This window comes from Nothoprocta perdicaria, unplaced genomic scaffold (assembly GCF_003342845.1).
Source record: "Nothoprocta perdicaria isolate Ctin4 unplaced genomic scaffold, notPer1 scaffold_23, whole genome shotgun sequence".
Classification (NCBI taxonomy): domain Eukaryota; kingdom Metazoa; phylum Chordata; class Aves; order Tinamiformes; family Tinamidae; genus Nothoprocta; species Nothoprocta perdicaria.
In genome coordinates, this window is record NW_020455455.1 from 1,236,285 (window position 1) to 1,263,776 (window position 27,492).

General features: G+C 38.2%; 1 protein-coding gene across 5 annotated transcripts in view; it reads right to left on the reverse strand.

The window, feature by feature from the left end:
• Positions 1–27,492, reverse strand: part of CDK14 (cyclin dependent kinase 14) — a 283,282-nt gene that overhangs the window by 125,135 nt on the left and 130,655 nt on the right. For all 5 annotated transcript variants that reach the window (XM_026039394.1, XM_026039392.1, XM_026039390.1 and 2 more), the window contains exon 7: positions 18,949–19,072. In XM_026039394.1, the coding sequence (XP_025895179.1) occupies positions 18,949–19,072 (124 nt within the window). The remainder of the gene's footprint in view (positions 1–18,948; positions 19,073–27,492) is intronic.

Sequence of the window (27,492 nt, forward strand, 5' to 3'; positions counted from 1 at the left end):
ACAAGTAATGGGAATCAGAAGTACACAGTACTGCGTTTTCTTGCCCTCCTAAAAAAGATCACTGATTTACTTTTCACAAAGCTATAAAAATACTAAAATAAGATCATGCAGAAGTCAAAATGCTAGGTCCTGCACCCAGGAAGGAATATGCAGTATGGGAATTCACCTAAAATGAAAGTCTAGAGTCCTCTGCACCTTCATACTCAATACAACTGGAGAAGCTATTTAAGAACAGCTAATCTCACTGAATACATCTTCATAATCATGATAGCAAATCTTGTCAGTAGATTGCAGTATTTGTTGATTATAGCAATTAGAACAGCGTAGAGGAATAATTTGACTTGTATGACAAAATGCATTATAAAACCAAACATTTCAGATGTGTTCAGTTTTCAGACTTCCAACTCCTCTATTTGTACACCTGGTCACCAGCTAAATCAAGCTCACACCAAGATCTCTGGATTGTAAACGCATCACAGCTCTAGGAAGGCCCAGAAGAGAGGTTGCATCACACACATTGCTAGCAGCAGCTCTTCTTCCTATACCCATACATATCCACAGGACTAAACTGAAATAGAAATTTTGTATTTGTGGATATGGGACTACTACTCTTAAGCTTAATAAAAATGGTTAAAAGATTTGAGAAGCCAGGATGGTGAATTCTCTTTGCCTACCCAGTCCTCCCTTCGAGTCTCCATCCAGTCTTCTCAAATCCTTTTACTGCTKTGAGGAAGGAACTCAAGTCTCCATGACATCAAGTGTTTGATCCACCCAAGAAATCTCCCATGCAAAAAGGATCAAGGACTCAATTTACCAAACCAGAAAACAAACTGCAAATGATATGGTATTCCTAGCCTCCAGACGGTCTCTATCACCACGCTGATTAGTAAAGATCTTTCCCAGTGCCAGACAGCCCCAAACTCCTTTCCTCCTGTTGTGCAACCTTTCCCTTGGGAGAATCAAACCTCCCATCAACTTGGGACTGCTGGCCCATCCTGCTTCCTCAGTTCCCATGCTGCTAGGCCTCCTTCAGCTCTAATTTCTCCCAAGGAACCTGAAGATAAATCRGGTTTCCAAAAGATGACACTTTCCTGCTAACCCTTGTGTATTTGACAAGTTAAGTCTGTTTATTTGAGGTACTCCTTGCTCTCAAACCACCAYGGAAGCCTCTGAGGTCAGCAGCTGTGCTTAGTTTCTCAGATCTCAGAGGATCAYGGCTGGAGTGGAGAAAGAGATAAGCAGAACCTGAATATTTAAAAGCAAGCAGAAGCCCTTCATTGGCATCAAAACAGCATCGCTGCACCAGGCTTGGGAGGTTTATGGTTACAGGCCGTGTGGTTTAAATTGGGAACAACTGGTTTCCTATCTGTGCACATACACTAGTTTGGAGACTAAATGGACAAAATGGAAAGCAGAACTGAGCAACTAAGGGACATACCCACAAAGGCTAAAATTTGGCACAGGAAGAAAGTCCCTCTGTTTCAGACAGTTGTTCCTCCAGTGCAGAACTCAAAGTACCTAAATGAGGCTAATGCCCCAGAGGAGCTTCTTTGTCTTCTCTCAGAAAAGGAACAAAGTTTGTGTTTTCTGAATAGCACTCTTGGTGCATAAATAAGGCATTTGCAATTATGAATGTTTTCATTTGAACGTTCAGAATTAATGCAAGCATCTCTCATCACACTAAAGGCGTGAAAAAAATATCATCTTCCAGACATATTTACAATTTAAACCCAATGCTTCCAAAATATCTATATGAAACACCAGCAAGATACAGTGTTTCTTGTTTTGATGTTCCAGATGCAAACAGATGACAGTTACCATTCTTTTTCAGATATACGACTGTCAAAAAAAAAAAAAAAAAAGAAAAAAGAAAAAAGGCTACGTGTTTCATACCCTTTTTGCACATCCAAATATGCTTACTCATGCAAAATTTATTTAACCATATCCTTCAACTGGAGGGTCGGGTTAATTAGCACAGCATGTTCAATCACTTTCTTTACAGGTTCCTTGTCTGTCTCCATGGTTACACTGCAGGAAGAGAGACCGTCTCTCTTCAGACAGACAGACCTTATGGGCCATCATCAAAACTTCCCCCCTTGACGGCCAGTGCGAGCAAAAGCCAGGAGGTAAACGGAGAGATCCCCAGGTGAGGCCGCAGTGTCTGCAGGTTGCTGCTTATTCCCTTGCTGCCCGCGGAGGCGCCGCGATGACTTCCCGACATGTCAGTGAACTCTTTACGCTCTGAGGCCTTCCAAAAGATGGATAAAAAGTCAACAGACGTCCTGCTGCTACCGCCTTATTTYTAAAGAAGGAAGCGAAGCATAAGGCACAGTTACTAAGTCAGGTTGAGTCAGAACCACTGTGGGATTTCAGTGTGATCAGGGCAAGCACAGATATCRTACAGTGCCCTGCAAGCAGGTACCTCCATGGCCAGTGTTTCTCCTAACTGAAACAAGGGCCTGTTCTGAAGATATCCTGCTAAGATCTATCTACRCAAGAGAACCCACGTGTGCTGTGACACAAAGCACCAGGTTTTTAAAACTCATTTATTAAATAATGGGGATATCCTGCATTGCCTTTTAATTAAAAGCAGAGGCCTACTGATCTATATCTTGGTATCTAGCTACACATATATATATTTAACCCACAAAAACTCCTGCTGCCTCATGCCCTGTATTAAATAAACTGTAAGAAGCTATTACCTTTCTCAGTAATATAATATTCTCTGCTTTGTCTGGCTTTATCTTTTAYCTCAGATTCATTGGCTTTATCTGATTTTGCCTTACATCAGTTATTGACACTGATTTATTACTGTATTTTTAAATTGTATTTGGTTTTTTAAGAAAACGTAGCTTCACCCAGGCTCCAGATCTATTCAGCGAGCACAGTTTTGGCTATATGAGCACAGATATTAATATTTGATGTCTCTTCAGCTGCGGCACAGCTTTCTAGTCAAGCTCATATGACAATCAGGAAGCCTTTGTTCATGGGGAACAAGACTGTGCAAATGAAGAAAACACTCACAGTTGCAAAGAGGAGGGCTTGCCAATGCCACAAACAACGTTCACTGTTTTACTTTCTGTTATACCTTAAATGTGTTGTTTTTATTGCTTTGATTTACATATAACAAAAAGGGGCTATAGCAGAGCATTCTGCAAACAAGCAGATGAAGTTTTGTCTTTTTTTTGCTGCTGTTTTTCCTTTCAGATTGCTTCCATGCCTTCTTTTTAGCTTCCTGTTTATTCATTTTAACAGCTACCTAGGGCTTGAGGTAAAGGCCTCACAAAGCAGTAACTATCATTCAGTAACTATATTAAAATATTATTAATGTATTCTATTGTAGATCATGAACTGTCAACTTCAGCTAACCAATTCACTCAGCTACTTATTTTCTAACAAAGTTATATTTATTCAGTGAATACCTAGATGACATCAAAACAGTAGAGAAGTAAAATGGAAAAAAAAATACTCACACTATTTCAATAAAGCAGTCAGTTCTCTAACCCAGAAGTCAAATCTTGGCCATCAAAAGTGTACTTCAGCTTTTAAGTCCCTTTTCTGCTCAGCTGAACATGAATGTCTTTAGTTGTAGCTTTATTTATCAGGGCATCTTGAGTTAAAGCTCCTTCCAGTAAAATAAATTACGTACAATATCTGATGGCCAAGTTATAATATAGCCATTGGATTATGGTGGATTATGCTTCGTTTACACAGGTTACCTACAGTTAGGGACAGCCTAATCTGTATTCACGGTTAACATTCTTGCAATGCACTTGAACAGTGACTGGTCTTTGAAAATGGAGAGTTCGAGTGAATCTTCCGAAGAGGGATAGTAGTAAGTACAGCAAAAAGGTACATGTGCCTGAAAGTCTGTCCGTATCAGCTTTCCAACCATGTTGCCTCATCCAATAAAAGATTATTTCTCCCTACAAACCTTTTCTCAGGTATGCCTTTAGACAAGCACATAATGTGGATGATGATTATTTCAGTACGTGAAATAATGCCAATTTGACAAATATAAATTATAGAAAAGGGAGATGCAGAAATACTTTTTGCTGCTAAAAGGAAGTAAAACCTAGACCTCATGAAAACTATTTTTCTTTTTTTTCCAACAGCTCCAGCATCATCTCCTTTGTCTTTCTCCTGAGCCAAACAAAAGATCATAAGCAATGTAAAGAAGAGATAAGAGAAACAGTTCAGCCATTGGTTGCATACTGAAGATCCTTTTGATTACTTCGACTGAAAGTCATCTTAGTTATAAAGTTGCTTGTTTCTTTACTTGAAAATCCTTATAAAAACTTTCTGACACATTTTCAAAAAAACTATTGATGTTGAACACATATTACAACCACCAAATTAACTCAATATATATTACAACCACCAAATTAACTCACTTTCCATTAACAGAAAGAAACACACTATAAATTCTGTTGCAATCAAAAACTGGTATGGAAACACAAAAGTATATGCAAAAGAAGCAAATGCTCTCTTTTCCATGCAGTGAGAACATATCTATTTCCATGACCTTCTGTGTCAGTGTGAATATGTTTAGACTACCTCTCCTAGTCTCCTAAAAGCAGAAAAATAACAGCATGGGCAGAAAGAAAGAATCTGCATCAAGACTATAAGCACACACAAACATGTAAATTCACAACGCTCAAGGTTAGCAAGCAATTCCACATCAAAGATAACATCTGCCTTAAGCTTGGATTCATTATGAATATGGTGTACGTGCCCACAATATTTTAATAGTTGAGTGATTTAAATCCTGTTTTCCAGTTTCTGGATTGTTACTTAATGATGCTCATTTTGTTGTCATGCAAAAATTCTGCATGAAAATGAAGACCTCTGCTAACAACATCCCAGCACGAACACATCCTTTTGCTAATAGGACTAAGTGCAAATGTCAGAATTACTCATTCTGCGAAGAAGGCTGAAGCAAAGAGTTAACAGGGACTGAACAGATGGTTTTAAATTGGGAAGATGCAAAGAACAGGGAGGGAATTCTAGAAAATGACAAACAGGCAGAAAATAATTCTTCACTGAAAATGAGGGGAAAAGCATTTGGGAATATTTCAATACTCCCTAACAAAAGATAGAAGCAGCTATGAGTGAAGAAGTACAGTACTGCACAATAAATTAGGTTAGAATGTGATACAACAACAAAAAATAATTAGTGGAACTTTAGGACATAGGAGCAAAGATCTTGTGGAAGACTAGAAAAGTCTTCTTTTCTAGAGGCCACTTTTCTAGAGTTTTGCAGTATAATGTTCTCATTTTTGCAAATGGTGCTCATAGGGGGAAACCTTAACAGATCAAAGGAATTCAGGAAAGAAAATCTAAAGTAAACCAGATCACGAGGGGAAGATTCCCCAGGATAAACTGGGCGCACTACAGATGTATAATTTGGTGAAGCATCTGGTAGAGCCCATCAAGCCCTGATCACAAAAATTAGTAACTCACACTTACTGTGAGCTATTGTGTATGAAGGTAACAATACAAGGTAAATATGCTAGTATCTTTATCTGTACAATGAAAAGCAGGACTGCAAGAGCTGTTTTTTGTATTGCTTCAGGTACAGGTAAAAATGAATCAACTTTTGTCATTTGTTAGCTTCTTTTACTTGACAAAAGGACAGTAGGAACTTGGCATGTTGTTTGCAACAGCCTAAACAAGACAAACTGGCAAGAAAGGGATATGCTTGCTCTGTGCAGCACAAGACTTTTCCTTTGTAGAAAATCTCCTTTTAAACAAGCTACTTTCCCCTTTGTTCAAGGGGACTGAAAGCCCACCAGATTCAAGACCATTATATACAAGATAGGGGTATGCAGTAGCATTTAGGTCCTTCTGCTATAACTTTCCATTAAATCTGACAGCTGAAGAACTTTTAAACAAGCATATTTGGTATCACAGTTATTCACAATCACCCAACTCAAAATAAACAGAAAAGCTAAAAGGGAAAATAATTTAACTGAGAGTTTTATAGGTAAAAATCCAATCCCAGCTGTTTACAGTCAGGTTGTTTTGCATCTTAAATGACCATACAGCACTGACAGTGAACAGGTAATGCCACACTGAGTGCATAATTGGAGTCACAGTTCCAATGTTGATCAAAGCTAAAGATAATCTAACAACTATTAGGATCTATCATATGGAGATTCTTATAGTCGTGTGATGCCACTACTTTTATGATTCKSMGAATCATAAAAGTAGTATTTCTGCGTATTTTAGAATACGCAGAAATTTGATGAAAATCTTCTGATGAAAATACTTGGAATCATCCTAAAAGTTTAACCAAATGCCTGTGATTTAAATTACAAAAAGAAAAGGTCCCAGGAACTGGACTAACTAATTAATTTTACAAGAGCAGCCTACATGAAAAAGCACATAGTTGAACAACATTAACATCTTCTAAATGAGCACTTCCAAACAGTATATCCATTAACTCTTTTATTTACAAATCGAGCAATATTGGTAACATCCCTTGTTATTACCACGCAGAAGTGAAATTTGTGATTTTGAGGAACTAGCRCTATTTAACTACAGAAACCAGAAATTCTTACAGCCTAAGGTCTAAATGATACGGGATGTCATTGGGGAACTGCCAACCGCCCAGCCAAGCACACGTGTCCCTGTGGCAGGACACAGCCTCAACCATTCCCTCATACGGCCTCGTCTTCTGACGCGCCGTGACTGTGACAACAGCTATCCAGCTACAGGAAGTTTTATCTAGGCTGCTTCCAGTCCCAATTCCAGACCATCTACAGACAACAAACACTCAGCTAGTTTGGGTACTGCTACAGTACCTTGTACTATGCAGCTTACATATTTATTCAGTAGGTAAGAAAGTGTCTTGGGTGCTCAACCAAAGAACTCCAGTACGTTTTGCATAGGCTGCTGCCCTAGTAGTTATATTCCCATTTTGGATAAAGCGAATAGCACTTAAAACCAGATCTGATTACACTGACTTAACTCTGAAAAATCATCTAAATACTGTAAAAACGCAACACCATGAAACAAAATTCACAATATTTCTCTGTTATTTCAAAGCTTTTTGGCAAATGCTTGATGGCTTTTTAAAAGTAACATTAAAAATCAGCTTATTATGACAGGAATCTTTGAGGCATCACATCCACCTGTTCAACTGAATCATTCTTCAAAACTCATTTAATGTATATGTCATCCTAAATTAGCTGGATCACAAATCTTAGAAGAAAAGTTTTAAGTGAAACACATTCCAATATGCTTGAGTATAAATGATTATTTGACTTCATATTATTCGCAGGCACCTGTACCTCTGCAGAGCCACCTAATCAGTTTAGCACAGTTCTGAAAAGAAATGAAACCAAATTTTCCTAGAAAAAAAACAAAATTTAAAGACAATAGAAGAGCATTAAAACTGTCTCTTCTACAGTCTAATTCTGGAAATATGCAGTTTAAATGCAAATRCTCCTCATGTGGCCCCTTTCTATGAAACGATATTGAGATGCCAGTGTCAGGATGGCAGAGCTGGACATCCAGAACCAAAAGTAATTCACTACATATAGACGTTACCCTCCTGAAGTCAGGTGAAYTGCTTATCCCTACGTCACAACTGTCAGCATTCTTCTCTCTGTTCTTTCATTTGACCTAATGGTTACTGACATACTCCTSCAGCCAACAGTTAATAGAAAGGATCCCAATAATATTCTGAACATAGATGAAGAGAGGGCCAAATCATTAGCACCATTGGGACAATCTCCTTTTTATTTAAGCCATTTCCTACTTCAGGTTGGCATGTATGAACACACTGCGAGCACACAGGTGAGCACATCTGACAACTCATGCAACCTATGAAGCAAAGTTGGCAGTAACCTTGAGCACTGAGAGACAATGGGCAAAGAATCAGCAAAGGTCAGAAAGCTAACATTAAATATTTATGTTTATTCTGTGCACTTCAGTGAGCCAATGTTTTTATATTTTTTTTCCCCTGAGATCTACAAACAGTTCAAAGTCACACTGAATTCCCATCTTGCTTGAAGAACCCAGAACTTAACAGCATCACTGATGACAGAAACAACATAATAAAAAGATTTTCTTTCTAATGCCCCAAAGCTCGTATCTGCTTTTACAACCAGATCAATCCACTACAGCTAATATCTAACGTAAGATCACTGCAGTGAAATGTTTATGAAAACAAAGCCACAACAGTGACTAAAGCTGAAAAATCTTAAATTTGAGCGACTTCAAAAAAAGTCACCTTAGCAAGCTGAAACAAAGAACCCAGCCTTAGTGGGAGCTTAGCAAGTTCTCTTCACGGATGGGGCTGGGGATATAAGAGAATATCTCCCAAAGGCTCCTCCTCACGTATGTCCAGCATCCATGTAAAATAAACTACTATAGTAACAGTTACACTGGAATCCACAAAAGCCAAAGGTGGGAGAAGCTAAAGCTGCTGCACTCTAGGAGGATAATTTAGCCATCTTTTACAAGCTGAAGATCTAACAAGATATTTTTCCTACTATATTATGCAAAAGTCTTGTAATAATATTTACTCCTCCATGCAAAGGGGTTGGGTAAATGTTTCTATGTTGCATCAGACACCAGTAAAAGCAGCTGATTCTMCCACTTTCATTAAGGATAATTTTGTTTTTCAAAATTGTATTTGATCTCTCAGTTTTATGCTTTGCTTACTGCATTACAGTAGCAATGAGAAGTTAATATTTGCACAGCTCTTTGAAAATGTAAATCACTGGGTAAGTGTTAAGTGTTACTAAAACACGCACTGCCTGATGTCTTCTGGGTATTGTGAAGGCCAATTGCTGCTGGGGAAATTCTCATCTGAATGCAAGCAGACCTGCGAGCATTATTTCCATTTATATCAGTAGGACTCGTGAATGTATAAAAACATTAGCACATCCAAGATTGTATCGCTATAAAAAAAACAGTGATCATAATAAATATACATAAGTTTTAAAAAATTATCTAGGTAAAAAGTAAATATACTGCATTAAGGTAAGATTTTAAATTGAGACAGAATAAATATGTTATAAATTACAGAGCTAGCAATGCTTTAAAACACTATCTAAATTACATAATACATGTGAAACAGAAAGAATAGTCTTAATAGCCTGCCAGTCTCTTTACGTATTAATCTTTTTTCTTTGCATATCAATATTTTTGTTCTGACTGATGACAAATTCTTTCTTCTTTAATGCACATCTTTTTACAGATAGCCTTTAACTTTCCACATAGCCGATTATTTTCTGTGTAATTAAATCTGCATAACTTAACACATCAATGAAATTAAAATGATTTTAAACTTTGGCATAATTTTCTCAYTACCTAGCACAATATGATCTCTAATAAATGGCTCTTAACAAAATCCTAATTAAACCAACAGGACAAAGAAGGAGAGGGAGAGTACTGTAAGATCAACCAGGACATTTATGTTTGAAAGCTTTGCCACGGACACTTATAGGSGAAAGCTTTACCATGTCCATAGCAYGCATAGCAAAACAGCTACGTCGATAAAAGCAGTTTGCCATTTCTCAGGCTGGAGGCAAATGACAGCACGAAGGTGTCAGACACAGGAGACACCATCCATACTGACAGTAATGGGGCTGCACTCGCTCAACACATCCCAACATATGCTCGGTACWAAGTTTCAGAAAACAGAAGGAGAATTGGCAAAGCAGAAAACTAACTGTTTCTCAGTTAATTTCTCAAAAGAAAATAAAAGAAAGGTGAAGCTGCATGGAAGACCTCTTAGTCCACAAAGTCACATTGTGGATTCTCTTCCTTCACTCCTTGTAAAATGCCACCACTGACCACTGCAGTGACTACTTCATTTCCTCACTGACCTGCCCCTCAACCTCTGCTCTATCAGAAACTCCCCAGGAAGTCTCAGCGCAACAGAGAGTTTTGAAGAAAATGCAGGATTTTAAATGCAGGGTTTTGCGGCCACAAYAGGTGAAAGACTTTATTCTAAGACTACAGAGACAGCAAGATGTGTAGGAAGAGGAAATGCTGTTCACATAAAATGACTGTTATCATGTGATTGAATTTGGCTTTTTCTTCAGTAAAAAAAAAAAAAAAAATCACTGTCACTACTTGCCAGATTTTAAATAATTTACAATTTCATTTTGCGAGATTTGTCTGTCAAATACAAATGGGGAATCACACTTCATATTTTTGTGCAGTCCTCCCAAAACAGCCTGATTTGCACTTAGGTGGGAATGCAAGTCAAAGGAAAAATCATGAATGTGGAGATCATACAAGATCACCACAAGCACTGAGCTAGCAGCACTGCAGGTGACATCTAACTTCCAACTTCCAGAGTCTTTCTAAGTGCAAAAAAAMCCCTAAACAAACAGATTTTTCACCACAATTCTTTTAAGAGTGTCATAACCGATTTCCTGTATTGCCCTTAATGGATAATTAAGATGCTTTCCTCCCGTTTAAAGGCTCAATATAACTGCCTCATAACAACAGGAGGCTGGATTATATCCTAAGTATACTTTTAGCAGGGGACCTATTTAGTGAGTCATGCCAATCTCCTCCTCCTCATTGGCAAAGGAACCTTTCTACATGCTTGTTCAATAGAAAGTTTGATTTTCCCGACCATCTAATAATCTCACAGAGTCAGGTAAACTCTCAGTTTTGACTATTTGACTAAGAGCTGAAAAGAATAACATTTTTCAAGAACTTTAATTTCATCTGTTGAAAAGCAATTAGTGAAGACTAACATGGACAAAAATTGAGTGTATGGTCCTACTAGAATACAATAGAAATTTTTATTTCCTATTAGAACAAAGAAGTTAAAATTTTAGCTRAACAAAACAGAAGAACCTCACAGCTTTTACAAAAAGTTGTCTCAGTGTAGTAGGACTCTTGGCAAATCTCTCTTTCATTTCCCATAGGCTACAACCCTATTTCTGTCCATAACATATTCTTCCTGCATCAACTCTCCCAATTCCAGCTTTTCATTTAGATATATTTAATATCAATAAAACCATTAGCTCTACGAAACACATTAGGTTGAGGTCCATGATGGGAATGACATCCCAAATAGACATGAGAAGAAGCATCTGCAATGGCACTAGACCACAAACACTTTTACATCTCCACATCTAAAACAACACAAAAAAGGCTTCATCAGCCCAAACGCCAGGAACAAAATCTCCCCCTTTGCATTGCTGTCACTTGACATTTTCCTGCCACCTACACACCTCCTCTCCCTCTTCACCACAAATCTCTTCTGGGAAAGTGAGAGAAGGTCAGGAAGATGAGAGAAGAACAGCGTGTGAAGCCTTCGCTTCATGAAGGGGAGTGGAAGGAGGTGGCTGTGGGTTCTCCTTGACAGCAGTCAAACCATTTGAAAGAAAGAAGAGCAGATGGAAGAAAAGAAAGGCTGTCACCCTGGGAAAGCAAGTAACTAATACAGCAACCTGTCAAGGCTCTCYGAGTCCATAGGACTCACAACTTTCACAGCCTGCAACTTTGCCCCTTCCTCCAAGGCACAGGATTTGAAGGTCCCAGATCCAGCTACTAGCTTAGCTCCTGAGCTTTGCCTTAATGTGGCTCCAGGAAACAATGGAGTCCGCAGGGGTATTTTTCACGTACTTGGTCGTGTATTCAAGGTTACATCAGGACACATGCACACAAGCTGTTCTGCTGCTCCAGGCCTCTAACCCAGATGTCACAGTGAGCATCATTCTCAGCTTTGATCTCAACAAAAAATGCTCTATTTACAGTTAATTACAGGAATAAATGAATTTTATTTAAAAAACCCAACAAACTGTATGTTAATTTATTATTCAGCATTTGAATTTTCACTTTCCAGGTTCCTAGTTCCTTCTTTAACTTTACTGATAACATTGGCATTGAAATCATCCTTGTTTYTTCATATTTGATAGAAATTAAGACCTCAAAGAATCCTATTTCTGACTGGCTCGAGGGTATGAGAATGAATTCTTGAGACTTGAAAGGTTAGAATTAGAGCACACTGAGCTAMACCCGGGGAAGCAGAAACATTTCACTGGAATTTGGGAAACGAACTCCTTTTTCACTTTCTACTCAATTCAGGGCCAAATGCTAGAGGAGCCTCTGGATCTACACTTGGGAGCACATGATTCAGCATTAACAGCCTTTAATAACAAAAATTCAAACAGTTCATGAATTCTACACTCCTGCAGCAGTCTGGAGCTCGCTGGGCGTTAACTGCCTTACAAGGGATTCAGGTTTCAGGGCAGCCCTCAGAGCTCACCTTGAACTTCACACTGCTGCAGCCTACTGCTCCTCAAGCCCACTTAAAGAAGGAACATAGGTAGCCAGCCTTCTTAAGCAGAGACTTGCCCTTTGAGGAATTTTGCAAAGAACTTAAGCAAGCACCACTGATGATAGAACATACCAGCTTTGCAGCACCACGTCTACTCCTGATAGCAGAATCTTCAAGAATCGATACTCTGTGGGCCATTTACACATTTACACAGAAAAACATAACCGTTATCCATGCAATCAATCTATCGTGCTATCCAACCCTTTATATGGATCACATATGGTAAATTATAATGAAATTTCTAAGGAATTATTATTTTAAGWAAAAAAARGTTTTTTTTTTTAAGTTAACAGCAAAGCTTTGATCATTTTAACACTAAACTACACAGTGATCATTTAGTCCCCCGTGATGTATTTCCAACATGCTCCCCACGGTAAAAACTGTATGAAAATTCATGGAAATACGCTCTTCAATACTCAGTAGCAGTTTTAAATTGCAACTCCATTGAGCATAATTCTCTTTATTACAAGCCTCAAATCTCTCTGCTTCTGTTATCCATTATTAATCAGTCTATGTATCTAAAAGCACACAAGGTTCAATCACACATATTTGATACTTTCTTTTATGATATCCCAGCGTTTTATATTAACACAACTCTGAAAGCTTAAGGCAGGACTTGCACCATCATGCAGATCTCCTGCAGCTCCTTTACACTTCCAAGAATCCCAAAAGAGAAAGCTGAAATGAAAAGCTTAAGGGTAAGTCATTCTTGGGAGAGTAATGCAAAGGAATTTCTATTCTATAAGGATTTTCATGCTATTTTTCTCTCCAAATCTCTCTACTGCAGATGAGAAGTAAAGGGCAACTCTTCTGACTGCAGAGACAAACACCAAAATGTTATGTTTCTGGGTCCAAAGTACCTGGACAGTCATAGCCATATACTATGTCTTAGAACAATGGTCTAGGGAGAAAAATCAATCCAAAATACAGGCCAAAGACATCTCCAAATTTCTCATCCCCATAGCTTGTACAGTTTACCTGTATTGTAGGCCTAGCAGAGAAGACCAGCAGGAAAGGTGGCTGCAGAGCAGCTTCATCAACAAGCAACTCTCTGAAATRGGATTCTCAGCAGTTGGTTGATTAAAGTGCAGTAAAACAGGACAGAGCCCTACAAATAATTTGGCCATTTTCTCATAGCCACAGAAGTGTTATCACTTCCTTGCATGCTACTCAAGTTTGTAATTTTCTTTTATATATCCAAGTCCCAGAGGTGTTCTCAAATCATTGACAGTGAACGGCAACATGCCTATCATGAAAAGTTTTATAATTATTTTATATAAAAACTTTCAATGATGAGGGTAATTTTTGGACCCGGAAAGCAAAAGATCACTTCTAACTAAAAGATATGTAAGAACAACCATCCTTTGCTCAAGTTCAACTTGAGCTGACCTTTGGCTTTCCTGACCCCATTCCTGCATGATCAAAGTTTCTACATTCCTTCTTGGCAGTTTGTCCTCAACTCTATCATCCTTTCCGCATGGAAATTTAGTCCTGAGCTCCATGTGCAGCCAAGCCAGTCTGCTGCTTTGTCTGCTCATTTTCCTGGACATCAGAACAACCTYGTGCTTGAAGTCAGTTGTTCCTACAGAGAGCCAGCACTCAAACTACTTTGCCCTTCAGAGCTGCCTTCCCCAGGATTCCATCTATGATTCAGGAATGAAGTTACAATTTGCAACTAAATTGGTAGAWGAATCGACCAAGCTCAGGACTACCAAGTAACAAATATTCCTGCAAAATAGCAGCTCCTTACCCATATATTTGTAACAAATACAGCTAAACAAATTACAGGGTAACAAATTACAGCTAAAATATGAAATAACTAGTCTGACAGGAATCAGCTGATCAGTGCAGATGCTCCTCTAGACAGTAAAGCACATCAAGTCACACTCCTCTAATTTGGCATTTCAGGATACAGGCATAATAACAAGCACCATGAGTAACTCCATACAAATAGCTAGTTGAGTAAAACTCCAATTAGATTAGTTTCACCAAAACACATTAGATCTAAGAGAAAGTAATGAGGGAAAGGCACATCTACAGAGTTCAGAATCTGTGCTTCTTTGAAAGTCAATGCAAATACAGTGTAAGCCCAATACTGAACAAAAGTATWAAACTAAGCTTAAAATTTTTAAAGCAGTACATAAAAACTAACAGTCCCAATACCACATTCAGGGATTTGTGATCTTTTTAAGCAGTTTCCACAGCCATTAATTGCTTCTCTCCCCAATGAGCTTCCAGCACCCTGCCTTTGCTACCTTAACGCTGTGCTGTTTGTCCACCTCCTTTGCTACCCAAAGCTTTGTCCCAGCCCCCTTCACATCCACTCTTTTTTCTCCCAGATCTGCTTAATCTCCTCCCAGAGCTGCTGCTGCCACCCCAGCCCTTTCAGCCCCTCAGCCCCTTCTGCCTGCAGTCACTCAGAAGCACCAACCTTCAGGCAGGGTCAAAGCTAAAAAGCCTGACAAAGCTTGTCTGTTCCTCTGATGTTCTTAATCTAGGTATGCTTCTATAGCCCTTAGCCTATAGACCTGTTTCTTAGAAGCCTGCAGTGATGCTTAGAAAATGAGGGATCACTGAAATCACACGTTATTCTAATACGTAGCTCATACACAAATAAAACAAAGACCTTAAACAACTGTGAATACAAAACATGTATTTGCTTATATTACTATTTCACTTAGATAACTAAAACTTGATAACACATATTCTCTTGAAAAAATTATATTCCTAGTCATCTGCYTGAGTTCATAATTCTATCCACTGCTATACAACCATTTGACACTGTTTATAGTTAGAAAAAAGTGTTTACTTTAGAAATACACACTGTGCTTTTAGCCCTGCTCAATGGCTTTCCTGAACCTTTAAAGGSTTGCAAGGTGTTTGTTTTTGTTTTTACATCAAACACCCAGAAAGCTGCTGCAGGTTAAAGCCAAACAAATGCTCTGAAAACAGTGTGGAGAAAAGTTAAATTGACAAATTGCTAACCAAAGCCTTAGAAACAGCTCTCCAGCCCAGCCTCTGTGCAGTAACTAGTYTCAGAAATAAGGCTCTATTCATTTAGGCATACGAGGAGGGAAAAAAGCAAACCCAAAGACTGTTAGCTAAATTCACACCACAGGATCAAAATTAATTCCTGTACTCATTTAATGATTACCTAAGGAGGATTCCTGATATACCTTAATTTCCTGTGGAATTTTAATTACTTTAGAAAAAGAAAGCAGCAATGGAGTTCAAGGTCTATTTTTCACAGCAATTACTATGCAGGAAGTAGTCTTCTCTACTATATCTTCTCAAGAAAGCTGCTTTTTTTTTTTTAATATCTCATCAATTTTTAATTTGATAAAGCTTCCACGTTCTTCTCTCCCTTTTGATTTGACTGCTGAATCTCCCCATCATGCTGTGTTCATAGGAGGCCTGGCACAAAGAGCAGCAAAGCAAACTGCTGTCTGTCTGTCCATCCATCTGTCTGTCCGCGGGCCACCGCAGCCCCTCCACATCATAGCTGTGTCTAGAGAATCCAACTAGAGAAAAACACGAGCCTAAGGTTATTCAAAGACTGCACTTCAGCTGCAATGCAATGCACTAGCGGGCATGGAGAGCTTTTCTTTTACCTTGTTTACACAAGGCCTATCATCTACTCCAGCCTGCCTTTAAGTATTTGATATCTTACACTGAGGAGATTAAATAAGTCTGACATCAAATTAAAATCCTCAGTCACATTGTTGAATTTGCGGACTTACGAAATCAAAATTTGAAGGTCTTGCCCTTAGAGACCAAACGCCCTTTACTCTAAGATTTTTTATTTACTGTGCAAGCAAAGCCAGCCCTATCTGACAGGAAACAATTTCTCGATAGGCTCTGTTTGGCCTTGCCTGTATCTAAAAGCAAAACACCTAACTCTCCAATGTCCATACAACTTCTAATGTAATTAAATCAAAAATATATTTTAAATCATCTTCCTCTCCAAGCATATTAATTAGTCATCTGTGGAAGAAAAAAATATAAAGAGCAAAAGGACTGTATACTACTTTCTGCTTTAAAAGAGTCTTTCATACTGGGAAGGTGAAAGATGGGCTAATACAATATTTAAAAAATGCACGTGCCTGCACATGCATATTCTCCTTTCTCATGCCTCCAGTGAAAGATGGCATGACCCTTCAGACTTTACCCTTGGTAAAGGGTAACATCTTGGTTCTCAGAGGAGAAATCTAACCCATCTGGTTTCCAGTTTTACAAGGTTACAGCCGTGAAAGAAAATACAAGTTAAAAAAAAAAAAAAGGAACATATATAATCTAGATAGATATAGATCATGCAGATGTCTGTTAGGGAAGGACAAACTTACAAGAAGAAGAATCATCTCCACAGTATACTACAATGTTGATTTTATTTATATGCCAAGAGAAAGCTATGAAACCYTTGCCTTTGCTGATATCAATGGGACATTGAGCATAATACAGCAATAAAGCAAGAATTGAATCTGAAACAATGGTTAAAACATTTCTCCTTATTACAGACTGAAAACAGGAAGTGGGAGCCAATGTCACACCCTTCTCCCTCCTCTCCCTGCAACATCAGGCAATGCAGAGTGTTAAACTGTACATGTGCCATGGAAATGTCACTGGTCAAAACATCTCCAACATGGCACTTAACAGGACTGGAAAGAGGATTTTCTCTGTTTTCCTAAAATGTTGCTGGAAAGTTTGTGCACTCCCTCTCTCAAACTAAGGTAAAGAAGACTAGTTAAACTTGAACAAGAAAGGAACTGGCTACTACAGCTACTATTTGACAAACAGAGGTTTTTCAAAAGCTCTAATTTTCCTTTTTTATATACATATATATAAAAATTCATATATAGAAATCTCTGTTTTACAGAGATTTAACTAAACATGATAGCAAGACATTAAAAGCTGAGGCTGGTTGCTCCGACATCTATCTCTGAGAGAGAAAATCTCTCAGTCCGCTTAGGTAGAACCGCAAATATAGCAAGGTTTAATCCAGGAACCTAACCTATATTTATTGGAAAATACAGTTGATTATTTTGAAGTTAAATACTTTAAAAAAATAATTCTTTAATAGATTTACTACATTTAAAAAAAAAAAAAAAAAAAAAAAAAAAAAAGAGCAGCTGTACACTGGCAGCACAGTTGCAGCAGAAGGAAGGATGACACTGTCTGAAACACTGTATGTACCAGGAGTGTTTGTAAGATCATCTACAGAGCTTCCAGCATCAACCACAGTTACAGCATGATCACTAGAATCTCTTGAAGGACTTGCAATGAGGATAGGCAGATAACTATATAGCGTTTTAAATACTTAAACAAAACTAGCCATTTCAAACAGCACAGAAACTTTACCAAAGACTAAGGAATTTCACACTGCAAACATAAATACCAGAATTTCCTGTTTCATGTGGTTAAGAAATAAAATTTCATAAAAAAAMTATCATTTTTAATGAGATAACAAGCATTTTGAGAACATTTTTTGAGCATTTCATTAAAAATTTGTGGTTCCTTCCAAACTTTGAAAGATAGTAATAAAAAATGTCATATAGAATCAGATAATTCTTGGTTTTAATGCTATTTCTTTAATCATCTTACAGTCTAAATGCCAATCTAGTCATTGTGGACTGTGTCCACCTGAAGTCCTGATCCTCTATCCAGCRTAGCAAATGCATACTGAGCTGATAATTGCAATAATGCTAATTAAAAGACAAAAACCACCCCTACATTGACAGTTAAATTGCCAATTAGCACATAAGGCTCCCTCATTACTGTTTGTGAAATRAATGTGAAGCCCAATGTGGATAGCAGTCATAAAAACAGCAGACATCTCAAAGAAGCTGATAGGTCACATTTTCAGCTTGCTTTGGGAGTGCTGCTGGAGTCAGTGTCTGAGAAGTTGRCCTATAGGAAAGAAATAAATTCCTACAACATTTTGTGAAATCACTGCAGAAAAACATTACCATTCTTCACATCTGCATTCCTAATGCCTTTCAGAAGAAATAGAACTGCTCCTGGAGAGACACTAGAAAGCATTAAAAAAAAGGACTAACCTTTCCCAATTTTCCCTGATTCATACTTCATGTGAAGCATCCCCATAAAGGACTACAAATGGAGACTGCAAGCAGTCCAGATGATCTTAGTTTCTTTTAATCTTCAGAAAGTACAGATCTTTTGATTTCTGTCAGTCATTGGACATTTTATCAAAATTAACCCTACTTCTGTGCCCTATCACACTAAGGCTATTTACAGACGTTATCAGACTCTTGATATTTGCTATATTCCCTCAGGTCTGATTTTTTTTTGTTTGTTTGTTTTTTTGTTTTTTGTTTTTTTGTTTTTCAAACGTTCTGAATTCTAATTCTGGAGGCCTTGTGGTGAAGAAAAGCAAAATACTTCCAGTACTATCCTCCTAGAGAGAGCCAGAGTACGTATTTATTTTCCACTTCCTCTACCTTAACAAGCATTTTGTTGACCATAATCAATTTCTTGGCACTGGAGAAAAATTTACAATCATCTACAATGAAGGTGTGTCTGAGGAATGGGGTGAGGGGAAGAGAAATCAATGGAACCATCTGTCTGACATTCCTACAACATTATAAGAGACTTGTAATTAACTGCTTGCCTACCAAAGTCTGCCAGCTTTAACTCCCCCGTGTCACTGATCAGAAGATTCTGTGGTTTCAGGTCCCTGTGCAAAATGTAACGCTGGTGGATGTAAGACAGTCCTCGCAGCAACTGAAATAAAAATAACTGAAAAAGAGGGGGACAAAAAATGACCTCTGTTAATAATTTGCATATAACCAGACCTGATTTCTTCACAATATGCAGGGTGCTTATATATTGTGGCAACATTGTGTCAGAATTCCTCCCAAACTGCCATCACACCCACCCAAATTTAACACAAAGAAATTTCAATCCAAAAATATGCACTTTGCAAGAACTAACCCGGTCTCCAAGCCTGCTACATTATACATTCAATTTGTCTGCTTTAAACAGAACAAGAGCAATACAATGAGTGCAGAAGGCTCAATTTCGACCAAATTATAATTATAGCCCATTTACCCATATGGCCTCAGAGATTAGGTGGTAGCCTCAAGACAGATGTGTATCTTCACTAATTATAAGAAACAACAGTACAGACTGGATAGGGATGGGGAGATAAGGCTGGGGGATGGGACACTAGAGCTAAAACAAAGGAGAAATTAATATAATACCAATAATGTCTGTATGCCCCTGGAAACGTATAAATACAATGGGGTTTCCCCTCAAGATTTTATACGGGATGTTTATGTAGTTTTCATTAAAAATAATAATTCACACTGAACCCAAAGATGACTTTCAAAATCTATTTATAATAGTCCTCCAGGTATTTATTTATATGGGAACCTAAATCATCCCCATGTTTCTTTTAACTCTTTACTGTACTCTGTAAATGCTTTTTCTACAGTTTTGTGTTCAGGTTGTGTATTTCTGCAATTTACTGGTATAAAGATTTAGGTGACGGAGATTTTTTGTCCTCCCCTTTTCATCTTTCCCTCCATCTTTCTCTTGTGCCCTTAGAGACACCTCCCATGAAAGACCGTAAATTTTAGCCTTACAGATTTTGTCAGTACAAACGGTGAACCATTGTTTCACAGGACTTTCCTACATAGCTTTGAAAGATGTCTCCTAGTATTCTGACCCTTCATGCTCCCCGAAATAGTTTAAGAAAAAATATGATTTCCGAATAGAAACTGAACAAGTCTTTGCATTGTCAAGCACGGACAATCAAGACCTGTTATAGACCACAGTTCAACAGATGGCAAAATGTGCTGCTCTCCTGGAAGCGGGGGAACCCACAGCAAGGATTTGGGGAAAGTCACTCTGGAAACACCAGACACTATAATTAACCTGCAGCACAAGCTTCCCATTTATTTAGTGACTGTTGAAGCGAGGAGACGTTATAAAGGAGTTATGAAAACTGATTATAAAAGAGAATAAAGGCTGACATGAAAGAAACAGAAATGTCATGTTACTGAAGTTGAAATGCATTTAATTGCATTTCATTTTTCCCGCAAGTGCAGACAGAATACATTGTATGTTTAGCTATTTAGCCAGGGCACAAAGAGCCAAATCAATCACCTCCTCGACAGGGTTGGGTCTAACAATGTGCTGAGGAAACCTAACAGCAAGATAGAGAAACAAAAGAAAGAATAGTAGGAARGTCCTAAGTAGCATGCACATTCCTTTTCCAGTTGTGGTTGAATGGAACTCATGGTTCAAGGTCTATTTTAAGGGCAGGAAGCAGCAATAGCTTTCATTACAGCCTTAAAATATAAATTAAATGCTATTGCATAACGTCCAAATATATTTTTGAATAGAAGAGTATGGAATAGAGAGAGTTTCCTAAAGTAAATAAATAGTATTTGACCCCAACTATTATTTTTTACATATGCAAAGACACTTCAAACATCATGTAATATTCCAACACTCTAGCCCTTGTAATTAAAGAAAACACAACATTAATGTGGGCTTTAATTTGGCTATAAGGCCAAGTTTGTGCTAAGAAAAAAATGCCACAACTTAACAGAATAAACATTAGGTCTGAGAGCATGGCTTTGGGAACCATAAGCTCTATTTCAAATTTCTTCGGTATGTTATTTGCACTGACTCTTTCCACCAAAGTCAATTAACGCTCTCACAAATACTGTACCAATAGCAAGAGAATCAGGAAAGAGAAGGGGGAAAACATCGCTGAGGTCTTTATGGGGTGAACTTTGCCTTTTGTTGCTGTTCATTTTTGTTTTCTCATTTCCCTACAACTTTGTTTTACTATGATAACATTAAATATGAAAAGACTTAAATGAAAATACAAACGTACTGCCTGGCATTAGAACACTAGAGCAATRGGCCCTTCCATATCGTTTGGAAGGAATACGGCAAAAAGAGCGTCTCCGCTTCAAACTTCTCCACAGTTCATAAAAAGTCAATTGGAAAGAATTGTGCCTGATGCCTCAGGAAACACTTTCGCCCCCTCAGAGTCAAGTGCCTTCAGCTGCCTCTGGGAAACCTCTCGGCTCCCCTGCAAGGCTATCTGTCTGCATTATCTTCATGAGGACTATCTATGGAAATCTATGATACCGAATGAATATTAGATGAAATCCCATTGCCTCTCATCCATAGATCTGATCTGAAATCAGCCTATCATGCTCATATTAAGATATTACCTCCTCCTTCTTCCAATTTACTTAATTCTGATAGCAATAAAACCTCAGCCTGGTGGCCCTGTGAGGTGAACAGGCAACTGAGCCACTGCTGCCTCCTCTGCCTGTTAGCAGYTGAGCTCTCTCATGCCATGGGACCACAGCCCTGTGTGCTACAGCATGACACTAACAGGAGTCAGTGGCAAACTCCATACTTGCTTTGATGGGTGGTTGGGAAGACCAAGAAAATTCACAGGTCTTTAGCTTGTATGTTAATAATTTTAAACTTTATGTCATCTTAAACAAGACTGTCGTCACATAACTTGTAGTAAGCAAATAGATCATGTTGGGTATACAGTTTATAGCTTAGTGAGAACTGAGGTTTTGGTCATTTTCACAAGAGAGGTGATTCAAAAAAAGAATCCTAAGATGACAAGAGTCATTGTGATAAAAGTTGAAAACAGGAAATAGAAACGAATTATTCTACAGTAATGAAGCTTTCAGTAGTCCTTGATCTTACATCAAGATGCTTGATACTCTTTAAATTTAGACTAAAAGAAAACTGAATATGTGCTTTAGGCCTTGCTTATTTAATAGAGCCACGAGAAAACACATTCCCCCATCCCCCAGAAGCTACACAGCCTTCACTTTAATCAGACCAAAATATTCTAATAGAGAACTCTCACTGCCACAGTGAGAAAAATGCATGAAGGATGCAGGTCACAGCTGATTTGGGGTTTATGGACTGTGATAGTAAAAGACCATTAGCAGCTCCCAATACTTACAAAAGACAACACTCAATGCCACAAAAATGCTACACYTACAACAAATGAATATAAACCTTCAAGCCACAGGAGCTGCATGCAATACTTGACCATTTAAACCTTCTATGAGCTTTGCCAGCTGTCTGAATTATCAGCTTTGGTTTGTGGTGCTTTTCATGAATCTGGGTTAGGGCACAATCTAGACCATTGCATGCACTGTCAGTATATCTGACTCAACAGCTCCAAGATGCTTGTGTGCACCAAGATGCTTTACTACCTTGTCAGCCTCCGAATGTCACATAGGATCCCAAGCTCTTCCCATTTAAACGAGCTCATCAAAGCTAAACTCTGACACAGACCATCCAAAACACATCGGATGAGTAGGACTGGCAAGAGTTAATGCTTTCCGACTTAAGTTCAGACAGCTCTGACAAGCATACTGATAAAGGAGGGCAATCGTGTAGAAGTGCTCAGATGACTTCACATCATTGATCTCCATTACCAGAGACGGTAAAGAAATTTTCTGGCAGACGGTGCTGGGGTAAGCAAAAAGCAGGAAGAAAATAACAATATACCCAGAGAGATTCTCCACAAAAGGTACCATTTCCACACAGCTTCTGCTGAGGCAACAAGGGCCCTAATATCAATACAGATGCTGCCCTAAAGGAGAGGCTAACGAGCCCTGTGAGGAGTTTCTAAGTCTTTCCTTGAGAGCATAGAGGGACTTCTGAATAACTTCCTAAATTTGAGCTTCTCTACCACACATTTTATCGAGGGAATAAATGACCTAGCCCTAGACACAAAAGTAGAAAAATACACAGAACCTYCTTTGTTCTATATAGCTTGTGCAAAAGTCCGACTCTTGGCTCTGCTCTCTATGTGGCAAGAGCACACAAATGGAGCTGAGCTAAGCTGGGCCATGAGTTCATACCAGTGCTTTAGAASAGAGCTGAAAGCAAGACCAGATTAACTTGTCAGTTCTTTAAGAAGCCCATATYGCTGTATTAGCACAGATACTTTCAAAAACTAACCGCACTATACTGCACAAGCTTTAGCTGCATCATCACTGATGATCCAAATGTTCTAGCACGTGTCAAAGCACAGTAGGGTATCATTTAATCATTAAAATTCCCTTGTGTGGATTCAGCATCAATTGGTATCACGTTCAGCCTTAGTAAACCAGCAAATCTAAAAATAGCAGTACCCTGTTCTAAGTACCTAAAAAACTCTTACACCCTCATGCTTGCAACAAATTTACATCTCCTATTATCCGGAGAACATCACGGTCTTGAGCTATTTACAAAGACAAAAGGAGGTAAGAAATCACGCAGTGCAGTCACGCGGCTTTGGAAATACGCAAAACAGAATGAAAGGCTCASTTGGGTTTGGGTTTACTACATAGCTTCAGAGTTTTAGATACGCTTGTTTCAAAAACATGAACATAAAGAAAATCCACCTGGTAGTATGTATTATCATAGAAGTGATAATGCACAGAGAAATGTCTCCCTGTGACTTCTGCTAGCATGTCAAGAGACAATTGAACATAATCTCTTAACACCATCAGTTTGATGTTCTTTTGCCCTCTTCACACCCAGGAAAACACCATGAGTTAAAATGCAGCTTTTCACTACTAGTAGTGTYCTAGAGAATTATGGAAGTTTGTAGGACAAAGTTTTGTAGACTTTCCTGCTCAAATAGTAAGAAGAAGAAATTTCAGGAGCAAAGTGTTTGACATGATAAGAATTTGCATCTCTAGGAATACAGGATTTTATCTGAATAAAATATTATTAGCTATTTGAATCAGCATGGATTTTGTAATCATGATGAGCTTTATCTCAATAAGAACTACTCCTATCTGATCTCTCCAGAACCAACTTGAGTTCTCTCAAAAACAGAACTTAAAATACATTCTTCTTAGAAAAGTATTTTTAGAGGCTGATAGTTTCCTCCTGCAATCTTAACCCCAGAGTTATACCAAAGCCAATTTCAGACAGAAATGCATTCCGGTACACCCACTGGCAATAAAGATTATATAATTTCAAAAACAAAACAAAAAAAGTCCTAAAAATACACATTTTTACACTTACTGGTAGCAGAACTGCAAAGAAAAGAGAACAGAAAGTGTTAAGAGACTGACTTCTATTCTCTTTTATATCCTTTTAATCATTTTCTCTTCCCTCTGGGTATTACTGCAGTCATTTGCAATGAGGAAGGTGTGCTTAATTAACTGAGCATAAAGACACTCCCTTATGATCGCTTACAGTCATCTGCTCATGTTCAAGAGGTGAAAAACTTTCAGATTCTTTTTGAATGGTGAAAGTAAAAATTATTTCAATTCAACCTCCTCTTCTGATTCCCATGATGAACGAAGTCAGAGTGACAGCTGTTACCTCACCAATTTAAGAAACACCGGAAAAGGTGTTTTATTCATCTGTACAGTATTTTCTTGGGTATGCTGAGCTGTATAGATCACACAGAAAATAACTTGCACACATGCACTGAATGGGTATTTCAGTTAGGGATTTGCACATACTTGTCACTGTGGAAAATATAAAAGTGATATTCTTCTAGCATGAATTTTAACGCACTGATAAAGAATCTGCATTCAGTGTTCACAGTTCTGCATATTATCAAATCATTACTTTAAGTGACAAGACTGACAAAGTAGAGTGAAATGCTGATGCCATATTTAATGTCTGATAACTAAAAAGTCTAATTTAAATAATCAATTCTCAATGCCCTGTGTAAAAGACAACCTTAATTTGGCATAACATTATTCTGTCTGCTGTGCACCTGCTCATTTGCTGAAAGAGGAATGAAAAATAGCAAATTCTCAAGCACATTAAACAGTATCTCTTCCTAATTAGCATATCTGTTGAAATATAATTTTTAAGTCACCTCTAAATCAGCAGCATCACTAATTTCAGTGTGTAGGAGAGAGATTTCAAAAGCATGACATTAGTTTGACTGGCTTCCAACTTCATGCCAAGTAATGGCAAATAAAAGCAAAGGACTGGGCCAGTAAAAGTGTGTTTTTAGCTGAACTCCAACAAATCCAAACGATAAGTGAAACAAAGCATATTCTCATCTGGATGCATGAAAGCAAAATTCATCATAAAGTGATATATTATCATGGTTTAACCACCCAGTTCCTGTGCATCTATGCCTGTGGTGGTCAATCTTTAGGTGAGACACTAGTCACACAGGCACTGGGGTGTCATTGCCTCAGCTGCTCCTGTATCCTGTAATCAGGTATTTGTCATGTAATCAGGTATTTGTCATGTGTGTGCAGGACAGGCCATGTGCTTTGACACAGTCTTCCCATGACAGGGGGCACAAGCCTTTTCTCCACAGGATAGAAACATACACAACCTCAGCATGGGGAAGCCAATAAAAGGGTAATGGGGACAACCCKGAGGTGGATTAATTTTCTGCTAAGAGTAAGACCAGGTACCACATAGGCAAATGTGGAAGTGTCTGCAAAACCCTGGATGCCTGTGGTTTGCTGAGGCCTGTCAGTCATCTGAATGGATTGCAAATCACACCTCGTGCAGTGGACAAGGAGAAAAACATATTCATCTTTCTCTACTGCCCATCAGGCTTTTTTTTTTTTTGTTTCCCAAGATACATCAGTAACACAACTGTAGCATTTAAAAAAATATAAAGCATGTCTTCCATAGGCTATGATTTACTAATAAGCATATTTTCATGTATTACTAATAATCTATGGGACTTCTGCTTAGCAAGGAACACTGTGTAATGCTTTGATATTACCAAAGTTTTAGCAGCTGCATTTCAAATGCAATAAGCCTCATGTGGATCAGGTATAGGACTTAACTAACTCATTTTCTAAGTGTTTCACTATCCTCCATGCTCCAGAATATTGTAAAGCAATACTCAATTATGAACATYTATGCTTACAAAAGACATCAGATGACAGAAAAGGCATCTAATACTTTGTCTCAGATTGGCATTCAATGACTAATTTTAAAATTAATAAATTTATTCATCTGTCAAGAATGTATACTACTTTAATGACTGAAACCATTAGTTAAGGACAATGTTCATAATATGGCAATATATATAGGAAAAAAATAGTGAAATTTTTCGCTARTAGTGAAAATGACTAAGTGACAGAATGACCCTGGGATTTCACATTACAATAGACACCATCTATTCATCCCGCACTTTGCCTTGTTGAGGAGGCCACTAATAAAACTTTGCTTTAATACATTCAATATATTTAGCAAATCTGATTTCTGTTTATGTACTAGTCAAATATCAAAAAATGCATTTCTTAAGGCTCTGGGCAGTTTTTAACTTGTCATACTGTTGACTGATCTCTMTATGCACATTTACATACATACAAGCGTTTCAGCACCCTGCTATGTTTCAATAATCCCTATTTATTATTCTTCATTCCACTGCTACATATTTCTTTTAATCTATTTTTTTAGAAGCTTGGCTGAGACTAGCTTTATTTTTGCTGCAACTTGATTGGAATTTTATAGAGATGATGATGCTGTCTAGGARATTTAATACCAGAACTGCGCACCACAGCCTTCGCATACGACCTCAGCCAAGTCAACTACTTTCTCCAACTCAGACCTTCTGCATAACAAAGATAAAACTTAAGGTTGTTTGTCTGGGTTTTTATTTCAAAAAGCAGTAGTACGAGGAAGACTGGTGCATCTTGCCGGCTGTAGGAGCACGGAAGGGAGCAGAACTGGGCTGGGTAAGAGTCAGAGTTGTGACGTCCCCCATGAGAAGGCTGAATAATCTTGCTCCCTGCATGGGAAGTGCTACGCAAGGGGCCTCCTCCTCCTTATGGCTTTATGGCCTTGAGAAGAGGCACTCAAGGAAGAGGAAACCAGAACAATAACATTAGATGGAAAAAGAAAGAACAAGCTAGAAGTGACTCTTCCCTCTGGCAACAGTAGAAGATAGGAGGCTTCCCCGTTGCCTGAAGGCGACCTGCAGAGAGTCATTTGAGAGGACAGAGGTAGTTTTCACTTTTCTGCTTGACAACCTTCTTGTCACCCAGCCTGGTGTTGTACTAACTGAGGAACTCTGGAACGCAGACAAGTGGTATTGTTATTTAGTCAAAGATGTTTCTTGAACTCAACTGTTCACGCAAACTGATATTACCAATAACACTGCAGGGAGAGGGAAGAGACATACARAAAACTGCAAGGATGCTTTTCCCAAAAGCGTGCAAGTATTT